This window comes from Gobio gobio, assembly GCF_949357685.1.
Source record: "Gobio gobio genome assembly, chromosome: 8".
NCBI lineage: Eukaryota > Metazoa > Chordata > Actinopteri > Cypriniformes > Gobionidae > Gobio > Gobio gobio.
This window is the reverse complement of record NC_137114.1, coordinates 7,186,757-7,214,720: the sequence shown is the minus strand read 5'-3', so window position 1 is coordinate 7,214,720 and position 27,964 is coordinate 7,186,757. Positions and strand designations below refer to the sequence as shown.

The following is a 27,964-nucleotide window of genomic DNA, read 5'->3' as shown; positions in this document are numbered from 1 at the left end:
AAGATTTTTAATTTAAATAATTAGATGTGGCGATTAATAATCTAATTAATCACAAATTAAACGCACAAAATTTGGCTGATAAATTACTCAAAAGACAATTTAAAGTCATTATTGTGTAAAAAATCAAATAGACATTACAAAAAGTAGCTTCAGAAATAAATATTTTTGGGTGAACTATACCTTTAATGCTTGTTTTTATTCATAAGGAAATGTGAAATTATTTGTAATGGAATTATACTAAATAAGAAACTAAAACTGCCAGTAGATGGCGGTAAATGCCTAATGGAGTAAGTCATTGAGCCATTCATTCATTTGAGTTGTTCAAACGGCTGATTCATTCAGGAGTGAAGAAAATGGCTGTCTTTATGAAAATGATCAATGTAAATGTTTCTCTTTATGGTCCATTGAATCATTGGTTCACCCGATTCGTTCAAAACGCAGATTCAGAAATTAAGCTCCACTGTGTATTACCTGTGTACAAAACCTTCTCTTTTCTTCTTTGCTTTTCTTTCAGAGGCATAAGTCTCCAAACTCCAAACCCTTCTTCCTTTCATTGCAAAGACACTTGAGTGAGTTGTGTTTAACCAGCTCTCTATGTTTCTTGAATAGAGCAACCTCCTGGACAACAACCAATACGGCTTCAAAAGCGGCCACTCAATCGAAACCGCCCTGCTCTCGTCTACTGAAGCACTGAGACTGTTAAGAGCAGCTTCCAAATTGGAGTGCCTCCGGGCTCAGTGCTGGGACCGCTTCTCTTCTCCATCTACTCCATCTATGTCATCACTGGGATCGGTCATTCAGAAACATGGCTTTTCCTATCACTGCTATGCTGACGACACTCAACTCTACTTCTCATTTCAACCAGATAATCCCACAGTTGATGTTCGTTTCGCTGTCTGTCTGACAGACATTTCTGCCTGGATGAAGGAACATCACCTGCAACTCAACCTTGCAAAGAAAGAGACTGCTTGTGGTCTCAGCCAACCCAGCACTTCACCACAATCTCTCCATTCAGCTTTGGTTCATCAACCATAACTCCGTCCAGGACAGCCAGGAACCTTGGAGTTGTGATTGATGATCAGCTAAAATTCACTGACCACATCACTGCAACAACCGGTCCTGCAGATTTGCGTTATACAACATTAGGAAGATTAGACCCTTCCTATCAGAGCAGGCCGCACAACTCCTGGTCCAAGCTCTTGTTCTCTCCAGACTGGACTACTGTAATGCTCTTCTAGTGGGCCTTCCGGCATGCACTATCAAACCCTTGCAACTGATCCAGAATGCAGCGGCGAGGGTAGTCTTTAACGAGCCGAAGAGCGCACGTCACGCCTCTCTTCATCAGTCTGCACTGGCTGCCAATAGCTGCTCGCATCAAACTCAAGGCACTGGTGCTCGCCTTCAAAGCAACCACTGACTCTTTGCGTCATATCTTGAATTTTATGGCCATTCTAACTGCATTCTATAGGCTTCATCACACAGTGAGCTGTTGCCCTGCATCTTCTTCTTCATCAATCAATTGTATGAAATGTAAGATGACCTGAGTAGGTCTGGGGCGGGGCAAGTGCGCTAAATGTGTTAATAATTGTAACACTTTATTTTTTACCATAACTAATTAATCAAATTAACGTGTTAACTCGACAGCCCTAGTTATTTTATTAAATTGTAGGCCTTGTTTTGTTTATAGAGAGCTTGGTTAATCAGAACAATAAGAGACTTTTAACTACAACAGGGCTCTACGCTAACATTTTTCTTGAGGAGCACTTGTGCTCCTAATTAAAAAAAATTAGGAGCACAGTCAAAAATTTAGGAGCACTTTCTGATAACTTTCCCATTACAGGATGATCTTTGTCCCTTTAAATTAATGTCCAGGGGCATTTTTACCATTATAAGAGCAATGTTTTCTAATCTTATTAAATGTATGCATCATCTTTTGTCAATTTCTTCATTTAAAATAGAAAAGGTTTTTTTTTTAAATGTTAATTTAAACAATAAATTCAGTTAGAGCAATAAGACTCAACCAGGCTGTTACCAATCAAATTAAATCAGCATCAAAAGTAGAAGTGGCACAGAAGCTCTATCTGAAATGGTGTTTAGATACATTTACATGCAGCTCATGGGTAAATAATGTTGTATAAATGTTTTAAATATAAGTTTTTGAATTTAGAAATAGGCTATGTATAAGTTAAACTTAAACTTAGTTAAAATATTTATATTTTAAATAAAAAGTCCATGCAAAGTATAAATATGAAAATAAAACAGCCAGTAGGTGGCGTCAAGTCTATGTGGGAGTGATTCATTCAATCGTTCAAACGCAGATTCATTCGATCGAACCGCTTGGAGATGCACAACTGGTGTTGTTTTGATTTTCACGAAATAAACATTATTGTGGCTAAAACGTTGTTACTTAATATCAACTTGTCTATTGGACTTTTGTACAAGATCAGTATCACATTTGCAATCATGCCAATACTCGAGTCGGAGCAATAGCAGTCCGTAACTTGTGGCGCTCTGGCGCTAATAAACAGAACTGCGTGCATCTTGCGGAAGAACACTGCAGCCGGATCTACTTCTCTCTGTGTGTGTCTATGGCGATTGGCGAGTCACGCAGGGACTGTGCTCCTCCACAGCGCTGCGAACCAAACTGGAATAGTCAGAATAGAAACACTTATTATATGTGTACCGTAGTGATTCAGGGTAAGATAAAAACACGGTTTGGAAAATGGATTCATGATGTACTCACTCATATGCATCTAGTCATTTTTAAACTCAATAAATGTTATGGACTGCAGCTGATAAAGATTAAATCAAGAACTCATACAGGAGCGTTTTTAAATTATTTTATATTAATTCATTTTTGGTGGCATTTTTGCCCCAAGCCCCTGTTAATTTCCGAATATAATAATCCAAATGTGGTATTTCTAGTTAAGTTTGGCTGCAAAGAAACATCAGCGCGAGCCGCGAGGTGTCTGGTAAGTGCATGGCCGCGTCACGCCTGTTTTATCCATAGACCGTGGTTTCACCATTTAATCTGTGAAGTGTAGTCCGTCGCACACGTTTTTTGCACATGCTCCGCTGACAGAAGGCATGAAAAGCAGTTGTTCAGTCAGTCAATGTTTTTAGTTTTTATTCCGATTGTATTATACATTTATTCACGAGAAGCGATCGGGTCACTCGCACCGGTGCGCCTAAATATTTTTTCGCAGTCGCACGCAGTAATTTTCAGGCGCAAATGCGCCCAAAATGGTCGCTATGTAGAGCCCTGTACAACTCTTCCTTTTTATAATACAAATGTGTCATTAAATGTCTACAAATTAATAAGATCAGGTAAAAATCATATATAGAACAGGTTCATGTATTCACAGAGATCATCGCCCCCACATGGCGAACCATTGGCATTTCAAAATGTTTTGATAGTTATGACCAGTGTTGGGAGTAACGCATTACAAGTAACTTGAGTTACGTAATCAGATTACTTTTTCAAGTAACTAGTAAAGTGACGCATTATTTTTCAGCAAAATATCTCACATTTATATGACTGACAGCTCTCCTGTCCCCATGTTGAGAGAAATCGAGAGCTGAGGTGTGTGTGAACATGTTATTGTAGTTCTAGACTAAATGTGAGCATTTACTAATCTCACTTTATTGACTAATGTGCTGCTCACCTTCGATGATTCAGCTAAACCATGAGCAAAAATTACTTTAGATTATTTGTATTTACTGTTGAAGTAAGTGTTAAACTTTTTTCTCCTGCATTATATTATCCAGAATGACAGCACTGAAAGGTTTGTTTGAGCTGGCCCTCTACTGCACACCTATGAATTAGCATTTTTACCTCGGCCTGAAGCTTATTATTTGAATTTGCACAAAAATAGAACATTTTTGTTATATTTATATATATATAAAAAAGCCAAAGTAATGCAAAAGTAATGTAACATTGCTTTTCTTAAAAAGTAATTAAGTAACACAATTATTTACTTTTTAAGGGAGTAATGCAATATTGTAATGCATTACTTTTCAAAGTAACTTTCCCCTCGTTAACTGAAATCATGTGAATCATTTCAAAGCGTCACATCGCAAATTTTAGTACCATTAAGATTTTTGCATTGTAAAATGTGACCCTGGACCACAAAACCAGTCATAAGGGTTTATACATTTATAGATTTTATAGATTATGATTATGAAAAGCTGAATAAATGAAAGCTTTCCATTGAGGTGTGGTTTGTTAGGATTGGACAATATTTGGCAGAGATACGACTATTTGAATATCTGGAATCTGAGGGTGCAAATAAATCAAAATATTGAGAAAATCTCCTTTAAATTTGTCCAAATGAAGTCCATAGCAATGCATATTACTACTAATAATAATTTTTTTATATATTTACAGTAGGAAATGTACAAAATGGAACATGATCTTTACTTAATATCCTAATGATGTTTGGCATAAAAGAAAAATTTATAATTTTGACCCATACAATGTATTGTTGGCTATTGGCACAAATATACCTGTGAGACGCACGACTGGTTTAGAGCTCCAGGGTCACAAATACATTTGCAAAAACCCCTGTCCCTGTAATGTAAATGCTTTACTTTTGAGTTTTTGTATTTCTCATTACTAGTAAAAATAGCTTGATTATTGTGCAAAGTAAAATTACTGTGTGCTTAGTTTAGCTTAATTTTCTGCTATGCTAAATGTATTTAATATGTATTAATTTATTAATTTATTTTTTCGTGGTGAAATAGGACCTGGTCATGTTCTTGACAGGTTCTGTGAGGTTCACCCAATAATATTAAAAAATTAGTTTTTGCAAGACACAAAATGAAATGAAATGACTTACCAGGATTGGCAGGGCCTTGATTCTTGCGATGTTCTTGTGTTGCAGGAGATGAAGCTTTGACTTTGGGTTTAACATCCGGTTTCGCAGGGTCAGACTGTACTTCTGTACTCTGAGAAGCTGAGAAGAAGCCGATTTCAAAAATAACAGTCTGGCAAAAGGAGTTCATTGTACACTAACAATAACGTGTGCTTACCTGGGTTCTGTGAGGGCGGCTGTGAATCGCTGGAGATGACCCTGCCTTCATCACACGACTGACTGGAGGTTTGTGCCACTGCGGCCGCATCATTGACTGTGATATGAATAAAAAAACTAATAATTCAGACACTATATTCTGCTATAGTAAAATACAAATAAATATACACAGGGTTCGTACACATACTGTAAAATTAAATTCCAGGACTTTCAAGGACTTTTCAAGCCGTACCTTTTTTCTACAATCAGAGATTTCACTTATCAAACAATATCGTTATTATCTTTCAAAATCTAAAAAATAAACTAATAAAACAAAATGGTACAAATAAAGTGCAGCACATGCAATAACTGTGGTAACTTTAACCATTGAAATATATGACAAAGATATCGCTTTCCTTATTCAAACTGATTTATTTTCCTCATGAATATATGATTGACCTGAAGAATGAAAGCTGTATCATATACTTGGATATTTATATGAGCAATATCACGCTCATAGTCATGCGAAATGGCTCTATATCTATATCTATATCAGATGGGCTGCAGCGTTAATTTTGTGTGAAAAGATTGTTTTATCAATAAAATTAAACACTAATTTCACATATATTGTCTATATACACATATAATTTAAGCACTTTCAAGTACCTTTTCATAAATGTCTGTTTTCAAGGGTTTTCCAGGACTTAAATTCCCCAAAAAAGTCAAATTGAAGCACAAGCACCTTGTACAAACCCTGTATACATGTGTGCAGTGTTGGGGGTAACGCATTACAAGTAACTTGAGTTACGTAATAATATTACTACAAGTAACTAGTAAAGTAACGCATTACTTTTCAAATTTACAACAAAATATCTGAGTTACTTTTTCACATTTATTTGACTGACAGCTCTCCTGTCCTCATGTTGAGAGTTAGTGCAGAGGTGTGTGTGTGTGTGTGTGTGTGTGTGTGTGTGTGTGTGTGTGTGTGTGTGTGTGTGTGTGTGTGTGTGTGTGAACATGATGGTTATTGTAGTTCTAGACTAAATGTGAGCATTTATTTATCTCACTTGCACAATAAAGATTCTGTTCTCCTCAAAAGGAATAAAATCAGTCAAATGTAAAATCTGAATACTATGCAAACCTCCAATAATTAAATGTTAAATAAAACAACTATTTCTATGCATAATCTACCTTTATATTTAATTTACCAATGTCTTGCTGCTGACCTTTGAAGATGAAAATTACTAGATTTTTTGTTTTTATTGGTAAAACTTGTTTCTCCTGCATCCTATTCTCCATTATCCAGAGCTGCGCCCTCTAGTGTCCATGCGGGAATCTGCATTTTTACCTCAGCCTTACTATTTCAATTTTGGTATGAAGAGGTCTTTACCGTTGCACAAAAATATACATTTTTTGTTACAAAAAAAACTAAAACAAGCCCAGCCCAGGTGAGAAAAAGAAACGTAACGCATTACTTTTCTTAAAAAGTAACTAAGTAACTCAATTAGTTACTTTTTAAGGGAGTAACGCAATATTGTAATGCATTACTTTTCAAAGTAACTTTCCCCAACACTGCATGTGTGTGATGCATATTCTGTAATAATAATATATAAAGGGCCAGATTTACTAAACAGGGCAAATTAGTGTGAGAGCGTAATAAAAATAATAGCGCTGATGGGAGTGGACAGTTCTGCGCGTGATATACTGACAACACACACATTAATGAACACAGACGCAGACGATCATTTCCACAATGACCAACACAATCTACAGTTAGCGTCTGGTTTAAGATCTGCTTTCTTGGGGTGGTAAATAATGGCACAAACACCAGTAAAATGACGAGCGCAAACCTTAGCAAATCACCTTGCGTGATTCATTTAAATACTCTCCTCCCATAAATACTGCATCTGAAGAGGGAAACTTCTACAAATGCATATGCAATGAGGTCAGACGCAAAAATAGCCCTGACCACGGCTCTTCTGCGCTCATCTATCACTGCGTGTCTTTAGTAAACCCTGACAGTAGTTTTTTAACGCTAAAAGAGGGTTTGCGCTGACGGGAGCTGTTAGTAAATCTGGCCCAATATTACTATGTTGCTTGACAACCATAAACTTTATTCTAGTTATTAATAAATTGTATGTACTTATTTATTGCAATTTATTAATTTCTCTAAAATGAATGAGCTATGAAGGACCATGCATTATAGGGGTTTTACCATGATTATGTGAAAGCAGAGAGTTTGTCGCCTTTCAAATGACTAATTTCTAAACCACTGATCTGTATTAATGACTGGATTGCTCATCGCGTTCTAAACTGCCATCAGAGCGGCCATCTTACTCTTCCCTACCAGCTGAGGGCATCATTGACGTACAGCCAAAACATTGACCTAAAATCACACGATTTGCAGCATCTCAGTCTCACAGGATTAGTTTTACGATATATGTATGTAAATTAATAGTTACTTCAGATGTTATCTGTAATGTTTATGGACTATATTTCACTATTCAAAGTTAGCCATGCATCATCTCGGAATAAATCAGCCAGTGTTATCTGGCTGAATAAGTTATGATGTGTGTATTTTATTTCCTGATTAAGCAAAATCTATTTTAGACTCTTAAAGACTGTTTACAGTTTCCATATTATAAGTGTTATAGGAGTATAAGTATTGCATATAAGTGTTGTGTGTGCCATGTTGTTGAATTAAATATTTATTTAAATCATAGTTTAAATAATTAACTGCTTCAAAATGCACGCTGTTAACGAAACCCACATGAAAAAATACTATAGTATATTATAGTAAAATTACTCTAGTAAATACTTTAGTGTTTTTGAACCGTACTATAGTAAATATATTACAGTAAATTAACAAAGTGTAGTAAATACTATAATATACTACAATTTACTGTAGTATCTTTACTATATTATGGTTCAAAAACACTATAGTATTTACTAGAGTAGACTGTAATTTTACTATAATATACTATAGTATTTTTTCATGTGGGAATCATTGCTGAAACATTTGCAGTTAGCCTACTACTATATGAATAAAAACAATACTACAGCACAAGATAAATGCATAAACACAACAGTACAAGGCCATTTCGGGATACAAGGCATAAATCTTTATTCTGATTTCAAAATGGGCGCTTTGACAATTGTAATAGGCCTACATACGCTGAAGTGTCTCGTCCGCCCGTCGAGCTGATGTTCACTACTGTAAAGAATATGAACGTAACTTTTTAATAAGCTGGGGATATTCCTGACTATAAACAAATAACCATTTTCCTGCTCAGGACGTTTGTGTTGTAAGAATGTACAGGGAGACTTAAGATATGAAAACGGTGTCTCCTTAGGGAATGTTTTCTCAGGTAAAATCATATAATGTCCTATTGATTTAATAGAATGCGTGAGCTTACTAGGGAATACCAACATGGCGGCTTCACTTTTTATGACGTCATGAGCAATCCAGTCATTTATATAGATCAGTGGTCTAACTCTAAACAGACATTATTTCAAAAACAAACAACCTCAAAGAATGGGAAATGCTGACGGCATGGCAGGAAGATTATTTTGCTAGAAAGTATTGTAGCCCAGTCAAAACATGCACAACTCACCGACTCTGAAGATACTGGCCAGGCTGGCTTTGGTAAGATTTTCTGCCGCCTCTCTGAAAGCGTCCAGAGACGATCTGACCCCCGATATCACCGTCTCTGGAGTCCGGATGTCCATCGCTACATCTCCAGCCTGATCCGTACAACCCACGGCCATGAATGTCTGCAGAAGGTGTCAGTGCGAATTATTACAATGATAATTTCATACTTTTAACCTTTCGGTATTATTGATTATGTCCCCTTTTCTCCTTTTATGAATGTTTGTATAAACAAATGCACATTCCCAAGGTGACATTAACACAATTATTCATGATAAATGTGTAACATTGTCATGTGAAAACGAGATTTCCTACAGGATTTGCTGGGTTATGAGTCGCCTCAGATATTATGCCATGCTATGAAAGACCTGGTTAAGTGAGAACAGATCAAGATAGATGGATCGATACCCGACGCTTTCATCCTTTGGCCCATACACATTAAAAATACTGTCCCACACAATCCTGTGATATCAGTACAAATCAAATAACCAGTAAACAATTCAACAATTGTTTACATTATCTCATAAAGGTTTCATAAATCCATTAACTATACAAGTGAGACCAAATGTGGTTGTGCTGAGCCAACAGTCCAAAAAAACAAAAATAACTCTTTATTCATGTTGGTCAAATGGTTACCTGCAGTTCAACATTGTTCATAAACTAGTCTAGATTAAAAATAAATAAATAAAATAATTTGCCAATTATTTACATGAGGTAAACATAATGCTGCTAATTTAACATATATAACATAAATTAATGTCGTAATAACGGCCCATTTCAAATCGTTTTTCTTCTCTTTCTCTTTTGAACGGGAATAAAAGATTGCTCTTGTAAATACTTTCCAGCATTTCAGTAATAAAAGTGTAGGCTAGATCTTTAAAATGCATTCATATTACAGCGAAAAGCAACCGTACGGTGCTCTGCAGTGGTCAAAAAGGATTTAAACAGTGAATTTTTAAGTGATCTCTTCTTAAACTCAGAGATGTGGATTCGGACGGCAATTGAATCACCACACGACCTTGGTGTTTGTCTAAACACAGTAGGAAATACGGCCGGGGATTTTTACGCAGGTGGTGGGAGAAAAACACTGACAATGATGAAAATACCTTATGACCCCCACGAGAAACAATTACCGTCCGAATAGGGCTAATGTCAGTAAAGATTACGGCGACTTTTACCTTCTGTAAAAAGGTCCGGGAAAACTACCTCAGGTAATACTAATCCCGTCCAAATAGACCCACTGTAAATATGGACATAAATATTCTGTCATTTTCTGTTTAAATGTAGTTTTTTCAAGTATGAAGGGTGCTTGAAGAAGCATTCATTTGTGTCTGTGGCAAACCTCAAGCGTTTTCTGCTTACCAGTCAGATAAAAAAAGGTCGAAAGAAAGCACATGTCAGAGGCACACAACTTCTTTTAGCTTTAGGTAAGTGCCTGTTACCAACAGAATCCCATCAGAATAGAATTAATTTAATGAATAAATCTAACTGTTATAGATAGGTTATATATAGATTATATTTGTTTGCGCACGTGATATCAGGAAGCAAATTAATACACACATGACGACAGGGAGGAGACGGCGGTGTGTAAATCGAGTTACCCTTCCCACTTCTGCTAGTTTTACTGAGATTTCTTATCCCGTGCTGGGGATAGACGTCCTGTGGTAAAATTACATTACTCCATCTACCCTTATAAAACTAACCCCTTCCGAATAGGGCTTTACTTGTATGTTTTCAACAAAGAGGTGTCTAAAATTTCCCCAGTCGACCCAAGAAGTGACCAAGGCACTTTTTAAATCAAGTAAAGGTCACTACACTGTGGAAAATGAGTTTTGGAAGCGTTTCAGATATTTCAGTATCGAAAAATCTATATTTCTGACAACACTACATTGCACTTAGTTTATTATTTCAGATATCCTTTTTAAACGACTACAATCGAAAAATGTATTATATATAAAATTCAACCCGCCAAAGTGTCTAGTAGGAGCACATTTGATGGGTTGGCGCGTGTTAGTATATACGTATATACTTTGGATAAAAGCGTCTGCCAAATGCATAAATGTAGTATATACACATGTATCTGTGGTACTGTTCAAATGTTTGGGGTCGGTAACATCAAGCAGCAACTGTTTTCAACACTAATAATAATCAGAAATGTTTCTTGATCAAATCCTCATATTAGAATGATTTGTGAAGGATCATGTGACACTGAAGACTGGAGTAATGATGCTTTGATCACAGGAATAAATTACACTATACTATACTATACATATATATAATATAATATATATATATATATATGGGTCAACAACAAATAAAAATAATATAATTTTAATCAAAAGAGTTTAAAAATGCATTTTTATGTCCAAAAAATTTATGGTTTATTTATTTATTAGATTTAATTGACATGGACATAATTACATTGGATGAACCAAGTGCATTTGGCAAAAATGTATGGTGTTGATTCATATTGTTTTTTGGAGCTTTTAAGACTTAAGACAAGATTTCTGATTTTACCACCCAGAAAATGTCTGGTGGTGCGACCATTTATTCCTTTAAAATAATATACATATACCTTATTTCAAAATTATACTGGTGTTCAGGGACAGGCATTAAACTGGTTTAGATCGTACTTATCAGACCGCTACCATTTTGTCTGTCTAAATGGGGAAAAAATCAAAGCTGACGTCAGTAGACTATGGGGTGCCGCAAGGATCCGTGTTAGGCCCTCTGCTATTCTCAATATATATGCTGCCACTTGGTAATATTATAAGAAAACATGGAATTAATTTCCACTGTTATGCTGATGACACTCAATTATATATTTCATCACGACCGGATGAAAACGCTAAATTATCTAAACTGACAGCGTGTGTTGAAGATATTAAATACTGGATGACGTGTAATTTTCTGCTATTAAATTCAGATAAAACGGAGGTGTTACTTATTGGTCCAAAAAACTGCCCACAAAACCTCTCGCAATACAATTTTACCTTGGAAGGATGTCCTGTCACTTTATCCACTACAGTAAAAGACCTGGGTGTTATATTAGAGCGCAACCTGACATTCGAAAATCATATTTCATATGTTACAAGAACGGCATTTTTCCATCTTAGAAACATTGCTAAGCTACGTAACATGCTATCTATCTCTGATGCAGAAAAGTTAGTTCATGCATTCATGACCTCGAGACTAGATTACTGTAATGCTTTATTAGCTGGTTGTCCTGCATCCTCAATAAACAAACTACAGTTAGTCCAAAACGCAGCTGCTAGAGTTCTTACTAGGTCAAGAAAATATGATCATATAACACCAATTTTATCATCTCTACACTGGTTACCTGTGAAGTTCCGTATCAATTACAAACTATTGCTACTGACCTATAAGGCCCTAAATGGTTTAGCTCCAGTGTATCTAACGGATCTTCTATCGCCCTACAATCCATCGCGCTCTTTAAGATCACTAAACTCTAGGCTTCTGGTCATTCCTAGGATATCTAAGTCCACTAAAGGAGGGAGGGCTTTTTCACATTTAGCTCCTAAACTCTGGAATAGTCTTCCTGATATTGTTCGAGGTTCAGACTCGCTGTCCCAGTTTAAAACTAGATTAAAGAAACATCTCTTTAGCCAAGCATTCACATTATAATTATCTTTTTATACTACAGTTAAATCGGATCAAAAGCTTTAATATAATATTCTGAACAGCAGCTACGCTAATCATTTCCCATCTGCTTTTCTGTTGTTATCTCGGGACACTAGTCCTGAGGTAAATAGTTCATCAGCTCCAGTTTGTATTCAGCCTCTCATGGAGACTTCGGATGCCCCGACACCTGTGATGAGACGACTCCACGCCTGTGAAGAGACGACTCAACGCCAGCGTTGTTATGGCCTAAATTAATACACGATTGATTAACTTTTTCGAACATTATTCTTTAACATTGTCTTTCTAACATTTTTACTGTACATCTATGAAATGCACTTTCTGTAAAGCTACTTTGAAACAATGTGTATTGTGAAAAGCGCTATACAAATACATTTGAATTGAATTGAATTGAATATACAATATACATATGAATCATTGTAAAATGCCTTTCACATGGTAAATTCCCTTTCCCTTTTCTATGTATTGCCCTTTTAGTACAATTCATATAAACAGACACTTTTCTATGTGTTCAGAACACCATTTTCCATAAGAAGTAGGGCTGTCAAAAGATTAATCGCGATTAATCGCATCCAAAATAAAAGTTTGTGTTTACATAATATATGTGTGTGTACTCTATTAATTATTATTTATATATAAATACACACACAAGCATGTATATATTTAAGAAAAAATATTATTTTTATATATAAAACATTTATATTTATATATATTATAGATTATATAAATGTATATACAGTATATACATGCAAATATTTCTTAAATATATACATGAATGTGTGTGCATTTATATATAAATAATAATGAACAGAGTACACACACATATATTATGTAAACACAAACTTTTATTTTGGATGCGGTTAATCGCGATTAATCTTTTGACAGCCCTAATAAGAAGTTTTTGGTTTTTTATTTTTTTTATTTGTACACATTATATAATGGTTTACATTTATATTTCTTACTTCATTTTGCAATTGCAGTGGGAATTGATACTTTTAAATGTAAATTTACTTTTAAATGTAAATTTAAAATGGATGCTTAAGATGGCGCCGCCGTGCTCGGTCGCCGTTCAGGTCGCTCCGCTAAGACTTTGCTTTTATTTATTATTCTACTCTCTTTTACTCTCTATTTTTTCCAACGGATCATCTGCTTTGATCTGTTACGACAGCAAAACACTTCTGGAAATTGGTTACCGCTACACTGACCTGTTTCAGGACACTTTCTCCAATCTTCCATCTGAGATTCGCCGGGACGCCGAGTTGAACAATGGCCACTCGAGTCGACGGCGAAGATTCAAAAAACACCGCGGGAAACGCGCTGGGATCCGCAACAGACTGAGAAAAAGAGCATTCAGTCCTCCTCTCCCGAGCATTTTGCTCGCAAATGTCCAATCCTTGGAGAATAAGATGGACGATCTTAGAGCCAGGATAAGTTTTCAACGGGACATGAGAGACTGCAACATCTATTGTCTGTCCGAAACATGGCTCACGCCAGCGGTCCCGGATACAGCCGTGACGCCGTCCGAGAACTTCTCTGTTTTTCGGATGGACAGAACAGCCGAGGCCGGGAAATCTAAAGGCGGTGGAGTGTGTTTCATGATAAACAAGAAATGGTGCGATCCTAGGAACATCTCCATTCTTTCGCGATCCTGCTCGCCTCACTTGGAACATTTATCTCTCATGTGCCGGCCTTTCTACCTACCGAGGGAGTTTTCCTCGGTCATCGCCACTGCCGTTTATATTCCACCGCAGGCAGACACGGGGCTGGCTTTATCTGCCCTCCATGATGTGACCAGCGGCTTCATAAACAAACACCCCGACGCTGCTTTCATCGTCGCGGGTGATTTTAACAAAGCTAACCTAAAGAAAGTATTGCCAAACTTTCACCAGCATGTCTCCTGTCCCACACGAGGAGCAAACACACTGGATCATTGCTACTCTCCGTTTAAGAACGCCTACAAAGCTCGTTCACAGCCAGCTTTTGGCAAATCGGACCATGCCGCCATTTTCCTCACACCGGAATATAAACAAAGGCTCGTTCAAGAGCCCCCGGTGAGGAGGGAAGTCAAACGCTGGTCATCCCATTCAGAGATCACGCTACAGGCAGCTCTTGATGACGTCGACTGGGACATGTTCCGCGCGAGTTCTGAAGACGTCAGCGAGTTCACAGAAGTGGCGCTCTGCTTTATCAACACACTGACAGAGCAAGCCACACAAACAATAACTATAACGTCCTTCCCTAATCAGAAACCGTGGGTGGACAGTTCAATCCGCACTGCAGTTAACACGCGCACTATCGCGTACAATGCCGGTCTCCAAACGGGAGATATGAGGGAGTACAAAGCTTCATGTTACGCCCTCCGGCGCGCCGTTAAAGCCGCAAAACTCCGCTATAAAGACCGAGTGGAATCTCATTTCCAACTCAACGACTCCCGGCGGATGTGGCAGGGACTGAGGTCCATCTGTGCTTTTGGAACTAAATCCTCTGCAGAGGTGAGAGCTGATCCGTTGCTGGTGAACGAGTTAAACTCTTTTTACGCTCGCTTTGATGGTAATCGCGGCAGCGCGACTCCGGCGAGTGACGCGTCAGAGAGAGTCCCTCAGAGCAGCAACGGTCACGTGATCTCTGTCTCGGAGGACGAGGTTCGGAGGGCACTCAAACGTGTGGATGTCAGGAAAGCTGCTGGGCCGGATGGTATTTCAGGTCGTGTTCTGCGGTCCTGTGCTGATCAGCTCGCAGGGCTCTTTACATCCATATTTAACGAGTCCCTTGCTACATCTGTTGTCCCCACCTCCTTCAAACGATCCTCCATCATCCCTGTACCTAAGATCAGTAAACCCTCTTGCCTAAATGACTATCGTCCAGTGGCTCTCACATCTTTAGTCATGAAGGTCTTTGAGAGACTCATTAAAAACAACATTTGCTCCTCCATTCCTGACACTTTGGACCCTCTTCAGTTTGCCTATCGTCCCAATAGATCGACTGAAGATGCCATCTCTCACGTCCTTCACTCCTGCCTCACTCACATCGACAGCAAAAGTGGGAACTATGTCAGGCTGCTATTTATTGACTATAGCTCAGCCTTTAACACCATAGTTCCCATTAAGCTAACACACAAACTCCTGGATCTAGGCCTGAATTCTTCTCTCTGCCTCTGGATTGAAGATTTCCTCACTGGCAGACCCCAGGCGGTGAGAATAGGCCAGTTCACCTCCACCTCCATCACCCTGAGTGTTGGAGCTCCACAGGGCTGTGTGCTGAGTCCCCTGCTCTACTCTCTCTACACCCATGACTGTTTGTCCACACACAGCTCCACCTCTATCATCAAGTTTGCTGATGATACTGTTGTCCTGGGTCTCATCTCCAACAACAATGAGACGGCATACTTGGACGAAGTGGAGCAACTGACATCATGGTGCCAGGACAACTGTCTCTCTCTGAATGTTAACAAGACCAAAGAACTGATTGTGGACTTCAGGAAGAGACAGCATCGGTCATACTCCCCTTTCATGATCAGCGGGACACCGGTAGAGAGAGTGAGCAGCTTCAAATACCTGGGTGTGAACATCTCCGAGGATCTGACCTGGACTACACACATCCAGACACAGGTGAAAAAAGCCAGGCAAAGACTGTACCACCTGCGCCAGCTGAGGAAATTCAGGGTTTCACCAGCCATCCTGAAAACTTTCTATCGAGGGGCGATAGAAAGTGTCCTGACTCAGTGCATCACAGCGTGGTACGGGAACAGCACCAGTCACGATGGCAAAGCCCTGCAAAGAGTGGTGCGCTTATCCGAGCGCATCTCAGGCTCAGCTCTCCCGTCTCTGCAGGACATCTACACCAAACGCTGCAGAGGTAGAGCTACCAAAATCATCAGAGACATTAATCACCCTGCAAACTCTCACTTCACCCTGCTGCCATCTGGTAAGCGCTTCCGTAGCCTGATGGCAAAGACTGAAAGACTCAGGAGGAGTTTCTTCCCCCAGGCCATCAGACTCCTGAACTCAGTCACGTGACTTCACTTCACCCCCGCACACACATAAACATCCAGTTTAAACATTAACATCCACATACTGCCATTGCACTGCACTTTACTTTCCTATTGTTACTGCGTAACAACCTGTAATAAACCTTGCACATTATACTTCTTTATATATACATATATATATATTTATGTTAACCACTTATTTCTAAGTCTACAGTTGCTCACTTATCATATCCACTTATTTTTTTATATTTTTATATTTTAATTTTTATATTTTTATTTTTATCTTATTTCCTATTTTTATCTTTTACTTGATTTATTTATAATTCTACTTATGTTAATACTTTTTATTCTAATTTTATTCTATTTCTATTTTAATTTCTTGTAACTGTTATTTGCACTGTCCATGGAGCGGACCTGTTTACATTTCACTGCCAGTTGTATATTGTGTATATAACTGTGTATGTGACAAATAAAACTCTTGAATCTTGAATCTTGAAATTTGCTGGTCGCACCACCTGACATTTTAGGTCTTTGAAACACCACAACAAAAAGTCAATTGAATTTTTCTAAAAGATTAAAAGAGTATCTTTTAAATGAAATTTTGTAGATCAATTTGATATGTGACATGTATTTATTTAAAAAAAATTGTTTAGGAAAATAATGAATTCGGACACAAAAATACATGTCATGTCATTGACCCATATACGTATATTTTCACATTGAAAACAGCTATTTTAAATTGTAATAATATTTCAAAATATAACTGTTTTACTGTATTTTGATCAAATAAATACAGCCTGGTGAGCAGAAGAGACTCGTACCGAACCCAAACTTTTAAACAGAAGTGTATACATTCATATTTCTTGCTTCCAGAGGAAGCAATTTTAAACAACACAAGCAGAGCAATGTTTTCATACACTAACATCTGTTTGCATAGACCACTGATATATGCCTGCTCTATTAATATCTGCCATTATTAAAAGTGAACTTACATTCAAGAATGCGATGGGATCCTGAATGCTGTCTAGTCTCTTCAGCTCTTCTTGCTTCTTGTGTAGCTGCATGATCTCCTGCTGTAGCTGGTAGGTTTGGGCCTGTATGCGGACAGAGGACGAACTCTCCTGTGCCTGAAGCAGCTCCAGCACCTGAGAGCGGCTGAGCTCAACGCTCCTCAACACATCCATAAAGACGGCCTGACTGTCCACGATCAGCTTCTGCATTGAGCTCTGCAAGTCAGAAACTCAGGTCTTAACAGTCCAGTACATTATTAACACAAAGTTGGTTATGAAGCAATCTTTTTACCTTGTGTGCTTGAGAAGCTTGGGGAAGGCTCTGAATAACCCTCTCTCTGTCTGCAATGCTCCCTTGTATCCGGGCATTCAATTCGATCAGCTCTTGCTGTATAATCACAAACATTTATATAAATGTCAATGTGCCAAAGTCCAAGACAAAATAACCATTGTTCAGTCTTATTATAAGAGTCAAGTGGCAGTAAATGGTTTTGAAATTGAAGTTTCAGGAAAAGTTGACGCATTTCCACCTGCTTACAACAATCTAACAGTGGTTATACGCCATACTTGAGTAAACGTATAGATATCTTACCAGAAAATGACTTTGGTAGAAGTTAAAGTCCCTGTTTAGAATAGTATTTGAGTAAAAGTTTTAAAGTATGTGTTATTTTTTTGTACTTAGGTATGAAAAGTATTTGTTTGACGTTAAACATACTTGAGTATTGAAAGTAAAAGTACAAGTAAATGCAAAATACAAAAGGAGCAAAACATTATTCAAAAATGTTCTATACAGTTTGAGCAGCAAGATTGTGTTCAGTCTCTTTCTTCCATTTTGTTTTCTTTGATTTACAGAAGTAATTTTGACCTCAAATCGAGTTATAATAATGATTTTTAAAAAGTTATGGGAAATTTTTAATATACACTGAACAAAAATATAAACGCAACACTTGTTTTTGCCCCCATTTTTCATGAGCTGAACTCAAAGATCGAAGACTTTTTCTATGTACACAGACCTATTTCTCTCAAATATTGTTCACAAATCTGTCTAAATCTGTGTTAGTGAGCACTTCTCCTCTGCCGAGATAATCCATCACCTCACAGGTGTGGCATAGATGCTGATTAGACAGCATGATTATTGCTCAGGTGTGCCTTAGGCTGGCCACAATAAAAGTCCGGGTCCTTTGTGGACAAAAGTGGGGACCCATAGGAATTGAATGAGCAATGCTATAATTCAGAGCAATTTTGTAATTTGGCCAATAAATAAAAATGGCGAACACAATGCAGTTCATACATACACATAAATGAAGGGGTGAGCCTATACAACATTCTCAATGTTGCACTCACTCACACACACACACACACACACACACACACACACACACACACACACACACACACACACACACACACACACACACACACACACACACACACACACACACACACACACACACACACACACACAAAAGCATTGCATTGAAAGCCAATGAATGAGCCTATAACAGTGTTTTTTATTTTGTCAAATAAAAAGTCACACATATCAGAAAAGGAATTGCATGAACTTAAAAGAGACAATAACAGAGTTTTTTTAAATAATTATTTTTTAAATGGTGCTAGTCAGGCACTTGTGTCTCACCCAACACAACTGGTTTTTAAAACATTCTACAATTGTAACTTGTGACAAAATCTAAAACTTACTCACGTTCTTTAAAACATTGGTTTATTGAGTTCAGTCTATATGCAGCCATTGATTACAGCAAAATAGTGGCTATTGATAATTTAGCAATTTTGTTATTTTTATACCAACATATGTTACCAGATGTAGGTTTTAGCTGTCTGAGCAAAAGAAATATGAAATATAACAAAAATAAGCATATTTTACATAAAATACGTTTTTTTTTTTTTTTAGGTAAATAAATTCACAAAATAAATGCATGAATTGATACATTTATTTAAAAAAGAAACGGGATCACACCTGAGACCTTCGTGTCCAAATCTGTCCATGAGGGACCAATTAAGGACTGCTATACAAAGGACACTTAAAGAGCTCGAGCATTTAAAATGGCAGACGACAAAACTACAGTGCACTTATAATAAACAGAACAATATCTTCCGCTGGTGTGGATGCTAAAAGTTATTGTTCTTGGTGTGAATGTGCCTTAAGAAAAAAAGAGGGGGTTTATCTGTTTAGTTTGCAGTTCTGCCACTTATTACTCAAAACATTAGTGCTCTGAAACACAAATTATTTTAAACTAATTTAGATTTAGATAACATGTTAAGAAAACTCAATGATCTTATCACTCCAAGCAATATAGAAGTCGTCAAGTTGGTTGTGTCTACATTTGTTGTGGGTAATGTGTTTCTGTGTAATTATGAAAATATTAAACATGAGCATATATCTGGGCTTTACTACATATTGATTTGCACACAATAAACAGCACATACTGTAATATTAGTCTGCAAAACCACATTTAATTAAATCTTTAATGCCGTATAGCGTATACCATATCTGCATCAAGTTTCTCAATACAACAGCATAATTAAGAACTTGAGAAACAAGCCCTAGTTTTCGTTCTGTTTTGTGGTGTAAAATAGGCAAATAATGAGCATTATAATACTACATATGATTTGTTCGTTGTCCCTTGGAACGTATCTCATACTTTGTGCTATTTTTTTCTCATTTATGTCTCTCTCACGCTCTTTTTTCTCACATGATATAATAATTATATTCAAATCAATATTTTATGCCCATCTATGTATTTATTTGGTAAGCAGCCATTAAATAAAACAGGATGCAAATGAAAACAAAATGAAATCCTTTAAAGGATTAGTTCACTTTAAAATTAAACTTACCCCATTAAGCCATCCTAGGTGTAAATTACGTTCTTCGGTAACACTTTAGAATAATGGTCATTAGTTAACATTAGTTAATGTATTAACTAACATGAACAAACCATGGGCAGTACATTTGTTACTGTATTTGTTCATCTTTGTTAACGTTAGTTAATATAAATACAGCTGTTCATGGTTTGTTCATGTTAGTTCACACTGCATTAACTAATGTTGACAAGATTTTAATAATGTATTAGTAAATGTTAAAATTAACATTAACAAAGATTAATAAGCACTTTATAAGTGTAGTTCATTACTAGTTCATGTTAACTAATGTAGTTAACTAATGTTAACTAATGACCATTATTCTAAAGTGTTACCCTTTCTTCTATCAGATGAACATCCATTGATCCATTGAGTTTGAAGCTCAAAAAAGTGCATCCATCCATTATAAATGTAAGTCATATCCACATAGGATGGCTTGAGGGGGAGTAAATCATGGGGTTATTTTCATTTTAAAGTGAACTTATCTTTTAAGTCATGTGGCTGGTTGGATTTAGGAAACAGCTTACCTACTCTTACATTTAGTCATTTTTTTAACCTTTACACATCAGAAACGTAGCCTGGTCCAATTTGTAAAGTAAGACTGATTACCTCTTGGCTAACTGGCTGGTCAGACAAGTTCTCAAGACAAGTGGCTGTGTTTATGTGACTGGTCAGCCTGTCTAATGAGAATCAAACCCTTTTTTTTTAAAGTTTGGGGTGAAATATGACTTGTTTTTGACAGGTTTTGTAAGATTCACTCATAAAATGTTCAGTCACGCACCTGAATCTTGTGTTGTTCTTCATCCGGACGGACCACCTGATGACCTTTGTGTCCCAGAAGGCTGCACTCGTCACATATGCACAGTTTATCATCGCAGCAGTACAGCTCCAGCACCTGCTGATGTAGAGGACAGAGCTGCGGGGAGCTCGAGGGCAGAGCGGGATACAGTCCGGCCTGGGACGCAGATCCAACCGCATCAGTAGAGGAGGGCACTTCTGGACGCCAAGAAGAACCTGGGACATCCTGCCCACTCAGTCTCAGTTTCTCCATCGCTTCCATAAGCACGTTGCTTCTGGCTAGGACGGGCCTTGGTTTGAAGTGTTGCCTGCATTGAGGACATTCACAGGAGCCCTTAGTCGCTGGCTGGTCCCAGTGCTTCTGGATACAGAGGAGGCAGTATGTGTGCCCACAGGGAAGTGTGGCAGGGTCTTTCAGTATTTCCAAGCATATAGGGCAAGCAAACGCATCTGGAGCCCATGCAGTTGTAGCCATGACACCGGAGATCCTGTAGGCAGATGGACAATCCAAGGTTTCTGCAAAAGTAGACGATGACTTCGCGAACTGAGGTACATTTCCTTTTAAACCTGAACGGGCGTGGTTAAAACCAGCAATACAAGTTCTTTGGATGGTTCTAGCTAAGCACCACGCACATTTTCCATGGCCAAAATGACATAGTGGGGGAAAAAATGAAAGGAAGGCTGACAAACCTGTCTATCTGGAGGGTTCGAAGTGCATCTGTACAGCTAGCAAAACAATGCTGTAATGCGTGTGAAGTCATGAAAATGCTATGATAATGTGTCACAATAGGGGCTTTCGCACCAGGGTAACCACCAAATTTCCCCTAGGTTTATTTTCCTGGTTGCATTCGCACCACCAGTAGGAACTCCGAAGTGATGTAAGCCACGTTTGTTGTGACCTTTATTTTGATGGCTCTGAGAACACACACATCTCCATCTTCATTAGTTTATGATCTGTTTAACAGGCATGTCTGATACGTTATTAGATAGAACGGTTACACAAAGAAAGCAGACAGTTTATGAAAAAGTATTAGCGTTTGCCGTGTGGTTGATATTCAGTGTCGCTAGCAGAGCAGAAACACATAATCATGTTTCGCTTGGTCCCCTCTATGTTGTGTTGGATTTTCTCCTTAGGGTAAAGGTTGAGAGGTCCATTGTTTTCCACGTTCGTAGAGTTCGTTTCTGGAATAAATATGTGTGTGTAAACAGCTTTTTTTATGGCGAGTACGGGTGTGTTGTGTGTGTTCGGCCAATCAGTGTACACTTACATCACTGGTAGTTCCTATTCTGCTGGGTTAGACCCTACTCTGAAGTAGGAGCTAAATTAGTTTCCCAAAAAGGAGTTCCTCGGACTAAAATTCCTACTTCCTGCAGTACAAACACACCAAAATCCTGGTACTAGTTGTAGGAAAGGTTCCTCCGGTGTGAAAGCCCCTATTGTGCCTGGTAGTAGTACAACTATTAACCTAGCATTTTTTTTCTATTTCCCTATCATGACAGAACCTCCTTACCACACCCAACTCAATACTATACATGTATACTATACTATACAATCACCAAAACTACTAGACAAGAGAGTTTAAAGGGGTGGTAAACAACGATTTCACTATTCTAACTTTAGCTAGCGTGTAATGTTGCTGCTTGAGCATAAACAACATCTGCAAAGTTACAACGTTCAAAGTTTAAAGCAAAGGGAGATATTTGCTTTTAAAGAAATCAGTTTCTAAAGGCCAATTTATACTTCTTCGTCGAGTGCACGCAGAGGGTACGGCGTACCCTACGCATAGACGCGTTGGATACGCCGTACCCTACGCCGTAGCCTGACGCGCACCTCTCCAAAAATGTAACAACGCGTCAATTCTACGCGGACCGCAAGCGCTGTGATTGGTCTGCCAGAACCCTTCCCTCAGGTCAATAAATAAATAAAAAATCTGCGATAGGAGTGTGAGTGTGTGTCCAAAAATTGGATGATAGTTCCTTACGTCTGCTATAACACAATATTTTGCAGTCCAGCGATTCTTTATGGTAGTAAATAAATACATAGATCCGCTGAGTATAGTTTATTTATTTTCTCATTAAAACCAAAGATGTTAATCAGTAATTGTATATCAAGAACAGGGACACATTAGGGTATATTTCGTGAATGAAGTCTCCACAACAGCAATCGATTGCTCGAGCCACCGCTGCTGAAAACAGCGGCCACGAGCTCTGCATGATTTCACAAACCCATTCCAGCACCAGATCGCCTTATTTAACTTTACTAATCAACTAGAGATGCTTAATTTGTATTAGATACAACAACTCAAGCTGCAAGAAAAGCCGCTCTCTCACTGCTGCTGATACTCCGACATGAATGTACAGATTCTACACAACAACCTGCTTCTTCTTCGGCTGTTCTCTTGATTACACCAACATGCCCGAGGACACTGCCTTCTAGCGTCTGCATGTGGAATTGCACATTGACGCAGACAACAGCGCAGAAGTATAAATGCTCACGACGGCGGCGGCTACACGCGTAGCCTACGGCGTACACTCGACGCAGAAGTATAAATTGGCCTTAAGGACTACAGCAAACGGCCAGTAGGCGACTACACACATTCCTCCAGGGTTGGTGACATCAACAGGCTCAATATTTACATAAACCCCTCCTCCGAGAATATTAAATAAGGGGGGGGGGTGAGGCCATTTTGTATCGCGGCGCTGTTGTGGTTAGTAGGCTGGAGTGTTGTTGCCGCGATGCAGAGGAAACGCTGTTATATTCATCCGGATTGCAGGTCTGGGGTACTTGCTCTGTTCAGCCTTCATAGGGACGGGGGTGCGTTGCAGAGCGTTTAACATACAGCATGTTATATGCACGTGTGTTTGAGTCAGCGGGGAATCAGGCGCGCGCAGGGCTCCCTGCAGCACATCTAACAGAGGAAAACATCCACCGTCTTCGCGATTTCAATGCCAGATTTGCACAACGTCAGCTGCGTGAAAAAAACACTGCCGGTGCGTGGATGCACGACGCGCGCGCTGCACATTTCACGGAGGACAACACAAACTTCCACAAACTTCGCGAGTTCAATACAGGATATGCACAACGGCTTGTCCTGAAAAATGGATTTACAAACAGAAGCTGTTTACGGGCCACAACCTGTAAGTCTGATTTATTTTTCATCGATGTGTTTTCCTGTAATAGGTTAATTGTACGTTGTAGCAAGGAAGTAAACAGATGACAACGCTGTTCTGCAAACCAGTCTGTTAAATGCTCATTCATACTTAACGTTATCCGACGAACACCTAACGTTACAAACATTAACGTTAAAATCTCAACAGCGAACCTGGCATTAGTGTAAATGATTCTTTGATTAGAGCTTTTATGTATTGTTTATCTACAGGCTTGCTAAACATGCTTCTGTGTGTGATTTGGCTAACTTACTAGTTAAAGCCAGTGCTTAGTGTTCGTTTTGGGTTAGTTCTTGCGACAGATATTTGGCTATAATCGTTCTAAAAATACAAAAGTTAAAGTGCCATTCAGTAGCGATCATTATAGATCCGCAGTCTTTACTCTCGAGGACTGAACAGGTTCTGCTCGATCATCTTCACTCAAATGTTCTGGGTCTGATTCGAGCTCATATGGTTTTATTGACGCCGTTGTTTCTAATACTGAACAGCCTCCGGTAAGGGGCGTGACGTTTCCGGCGTGCACTGCGGTTAGCGAATCACAACAGCGGCCAGCTAACCAATCTGAGCCCACTGCGTATTTTTGAGGGACTGGCTTCATACAACCCGGAAAGCATCAGACCGTTTTACAAGGAGGGACAGAGCAGTGTAGAATAAAGGTCAAATATATGAAAAATAAGGCAATTTTTTTTTAAACGAAGCATGAACACATGTTACAGTGCACCCCACAAACACAGTCAAGCCTTCAAAAGAATGTGTTTTACCACCCCTTTAAAACTTGACTTGGACAAAAGACATCATCCTGACTGAATAGGAACACACTACACAGGCAATTCTCTCATTCTGGAAAACATTTCACACAGAAATGGCGATTCGTCAGTAAGTTTATGTTTACATAGAAACTTAAATATAGACATTTGGACTCTGTTAAACCAGAATGTTTAATTGTATAGCTACACTGAATTTCCTCAATCTAGGGTGATTCTAATGCCTCATATGTGATCAGTGATTTTTGATATGTGAGGACTTAAGGCTATATCGTCTACGATAATATCGTAATTGTTCATTTAACGATGTGCGAGCTGACATTAGCGAGTATGTCACTGGCTTTGCAAAAAACATACTGCTAGTAGAATACAGTTAGAAGGACCCCGAAAATCAATATATTGAGAATAAAATCCCCCTGTATGAGTTGTTGTCTTATATTTCTATATGATATAGTTAAAAACCCGCTCGCTGTTTCTTACGCCACTAACTACCTTGTATCCATCAAGTCAACGTGTGGGCGAGCTTTAGCATATCATTACTATGCTGTGAAGCAGGGGAGTATCAAGAGAAGGCAGGTTATCAAAATTATAATTTTACAATAATATTATTATATTATCAAAATTTACAATTTTGTGGAAAATTAATAAAAGCTCACTCTTTCTGAAGAAATGTGACAAACATGATATTTTATCAATATTTTTCTAAATGTGTAAGCCTTTGGACTTGAAGACCTTAACAGGGTTCTTTGTGCATTCTTGTAATCGCAAATAAACTCAAGCAGATGCAACTGAATAGGTAGGCTATGCGTGAGAAAGCCTGAACTCCGCCCCCTTGAGTGGTACGTAATATTCACAGCGCAGTCATGCAGAATCTGCAGTTTAGATACAAATCGGACTGTTTAATCAACTCTGTATATATTTTTCCAGTGCATAAATGATTACGGGTGAGTTTTCATATATAATTTGCCTTTGTAATTTCCATTATTGTTCTGAATACCGACAAACACATTTTTCATCTGCTTCACAAAGTGAAACTAAAACATTTTCATGTGGGACTTTGAGCTCCAGAATAATTGTATTTCTATTAGAATATAAATATTCTATTCATTTACTAGTTACAGATCACCCAGGTTGTTTAAGGACACAGATCCGGCGTTTTGGGAGCATGAAACTGATATTTTTTTAAACCGGGTCCCAGAGTGGATAAATCTGAAAACGACACCCTTGCGTTTTCGTGTGTACAGCCAATCCGTATATTTTGTGAAACGGTGATGTCATCATACCACGACGTGCACGGGAAAGACTAGAAAGGGATACAACTACTGGGGCACTGGGCATGCGCACATCAATACTGCATCATTTAATTACTGTATTTGCATTATTGTAAGGGTAGGTTTTGGGTGTAGGCATTAAAGGGTTAGTTCACCCAAAAATGTAAATTCTGTCATTAATTACTTACCCTCATGTCGTTCGACACCCGTCAGAACACAAATGAAGATATTTTAGTGTAAATCTGATGGCTCTGAAAGGCCTCCATTGGCTCAATGGCACGGTTCACTCTCAAGACCCTTAAAAGACACTAAAGACGTCGTTACAAAGTCCATCTCACTACAGTGGTTCTAAAATAACTTTATGAATCAGCGAGAATAGTTTTTGTGCGCAAAAAAACCCTAAATAACGACTTATATAGTGATGACGATTTCAAAACACGGCATCATGAAGCTTCGAAGCGTTATGAATCAGTGAGTCGAATCAGCAGTTTGGATCGCCAAATTTCAGCAGTTTGGCGGTTTGACACGCGATCCGAATCATGAATCGACTCACTGATTCATAACGCTTCGAAGCTTCATGAGGCCGTGTTTTGAAATCGTCATCACTATATAAGTAGTTATTTAGGGGTTTTTTGCACACAAAAACTATTCTCGCCGATTCATGAAGTTATTTTAGAACCACTGTAGTGAGATGGACTTTGTAACGACGTCTTTAGTACCTTTTAAAGTCCCTGTAAAGGCAATTCTGAGATTTGTTTCTAAACACATTATAAATGTTAGAAATGTATTGCTGAAACACATTACAAAGACTGTGAACTATGAAGTACTGAATTCAGAAGTTAGACCGTTAAACAGTTTTTCACCGTTGCTGTATTCAGGATTTTCTGGGCGGGGCTAAAACGGTGGCTCGATGACGCACTGGAGCCCCCGAGCCTGGCTCCTCCCCTGGCTCCGAGAGCTGAGGATCATCACCGACACCTGCCTCTGCGGTGACTTTACACCGGATCGTTTTACAAACTTTCACCGGAGACAACTGGGATTCACTGATAATCCGCTGCAGAACCGACTATCCCCCGCCCAGGCCTTCATCCTCCCGTCCCGCCGACATCTGGTGCGTCGTGATCATAGACGCTCGTGATCAGTGAGTGTTGTCTTGTGTGCTACTGCCGCTTTCCTGCGAGTGGGCGTGGTTTCGGCGCCGACAGCGGACACACCCCCAGCGTTTGAGAGCAGAGAATGCTGCTCATTTTTTCAAGTTTTTGATAAGCTATTTTATGTACTTCCCGGATTTTTTTATGATTCAAATTTGGCTGGGTGGTTAATAACACATTTATCTGTGGTGTGAGGAACTCAGAACACATGTTTAGTTTTGACTTTACAGGGACTTTAAGGGTCTTGAGAGTGTACTGTGCATTGTTAGAGAAGCTCAGTATAGACAGGAACAAGCCACTAAGGCTAGAGAGTAGCTAGCTAAGCAGGTAGAGACCCGCTATATATTTTTTAAACCTGGTATTATGTTTATTTAAAGATGCAATGGTAAAATCAAAGTCTGGACCGAAATGGTAATGGTAAAGTTAAAATGGTAACCGTAATGCCGATTGACATTTTTACACTTTGGAACATTATTTCACCCATATTTTGAGCTTTTTTTTTGTCACGAAAGTTTTTATTTGAACATTAAATTAAATACTTGTATTTTATTATGTATATACAATGACTTTAGTCAATTTAATTTGATGTGGACATCAAAATGGTGACGTCTCGTGTTTG

The 27,964-nt window shown here is 38.4% G+C and overlaps 1 protein-coding gene across 1 annotated transcript in view; it reads right to left on the bottom strand.

The window, feature by feature from the left end:
• ftr86 (finTRIM family, member 86) overlaps nucleotides 1-27,964 on the bottom strand; it is a 33,328-nt gene that overhangs the window by 4,514 nt on the left and 850 nt on the right. Inside the window, exons 2-7 of the mRNA XM_079823420.1 lie at nucleotides 20,975-21,479; nucleotides 17,609-17,704; nucleotides 17,299-17,532; nucleotides 8,624-8,783; nucleotides 5,032-5,127; nucleotides 4,839-4,955 (exon numbers count right to left, since the gene is read on the bottom strand). Coding sequence (XP_079679546.1) covers nucleotides 4,839-4,955; nucleotides 5,032-5,127; nucleotides 8,624-8,783; nucleotides 17,299-17,532; nucleotides 17,609-17,704; nucleotides 20,975-21,479 — 1,208 coding nt within the window. The remainder of the gene's footprint in view (nucleotides 1-4,838; nucleotides 4,956-5,031; nucleotides 5,128-8,623; nucleotides 8,784-17,298; nucleotides 17,533-17,608; nucleotides 17,705-20,974; nucleotides 21,480-27,964) is intronic.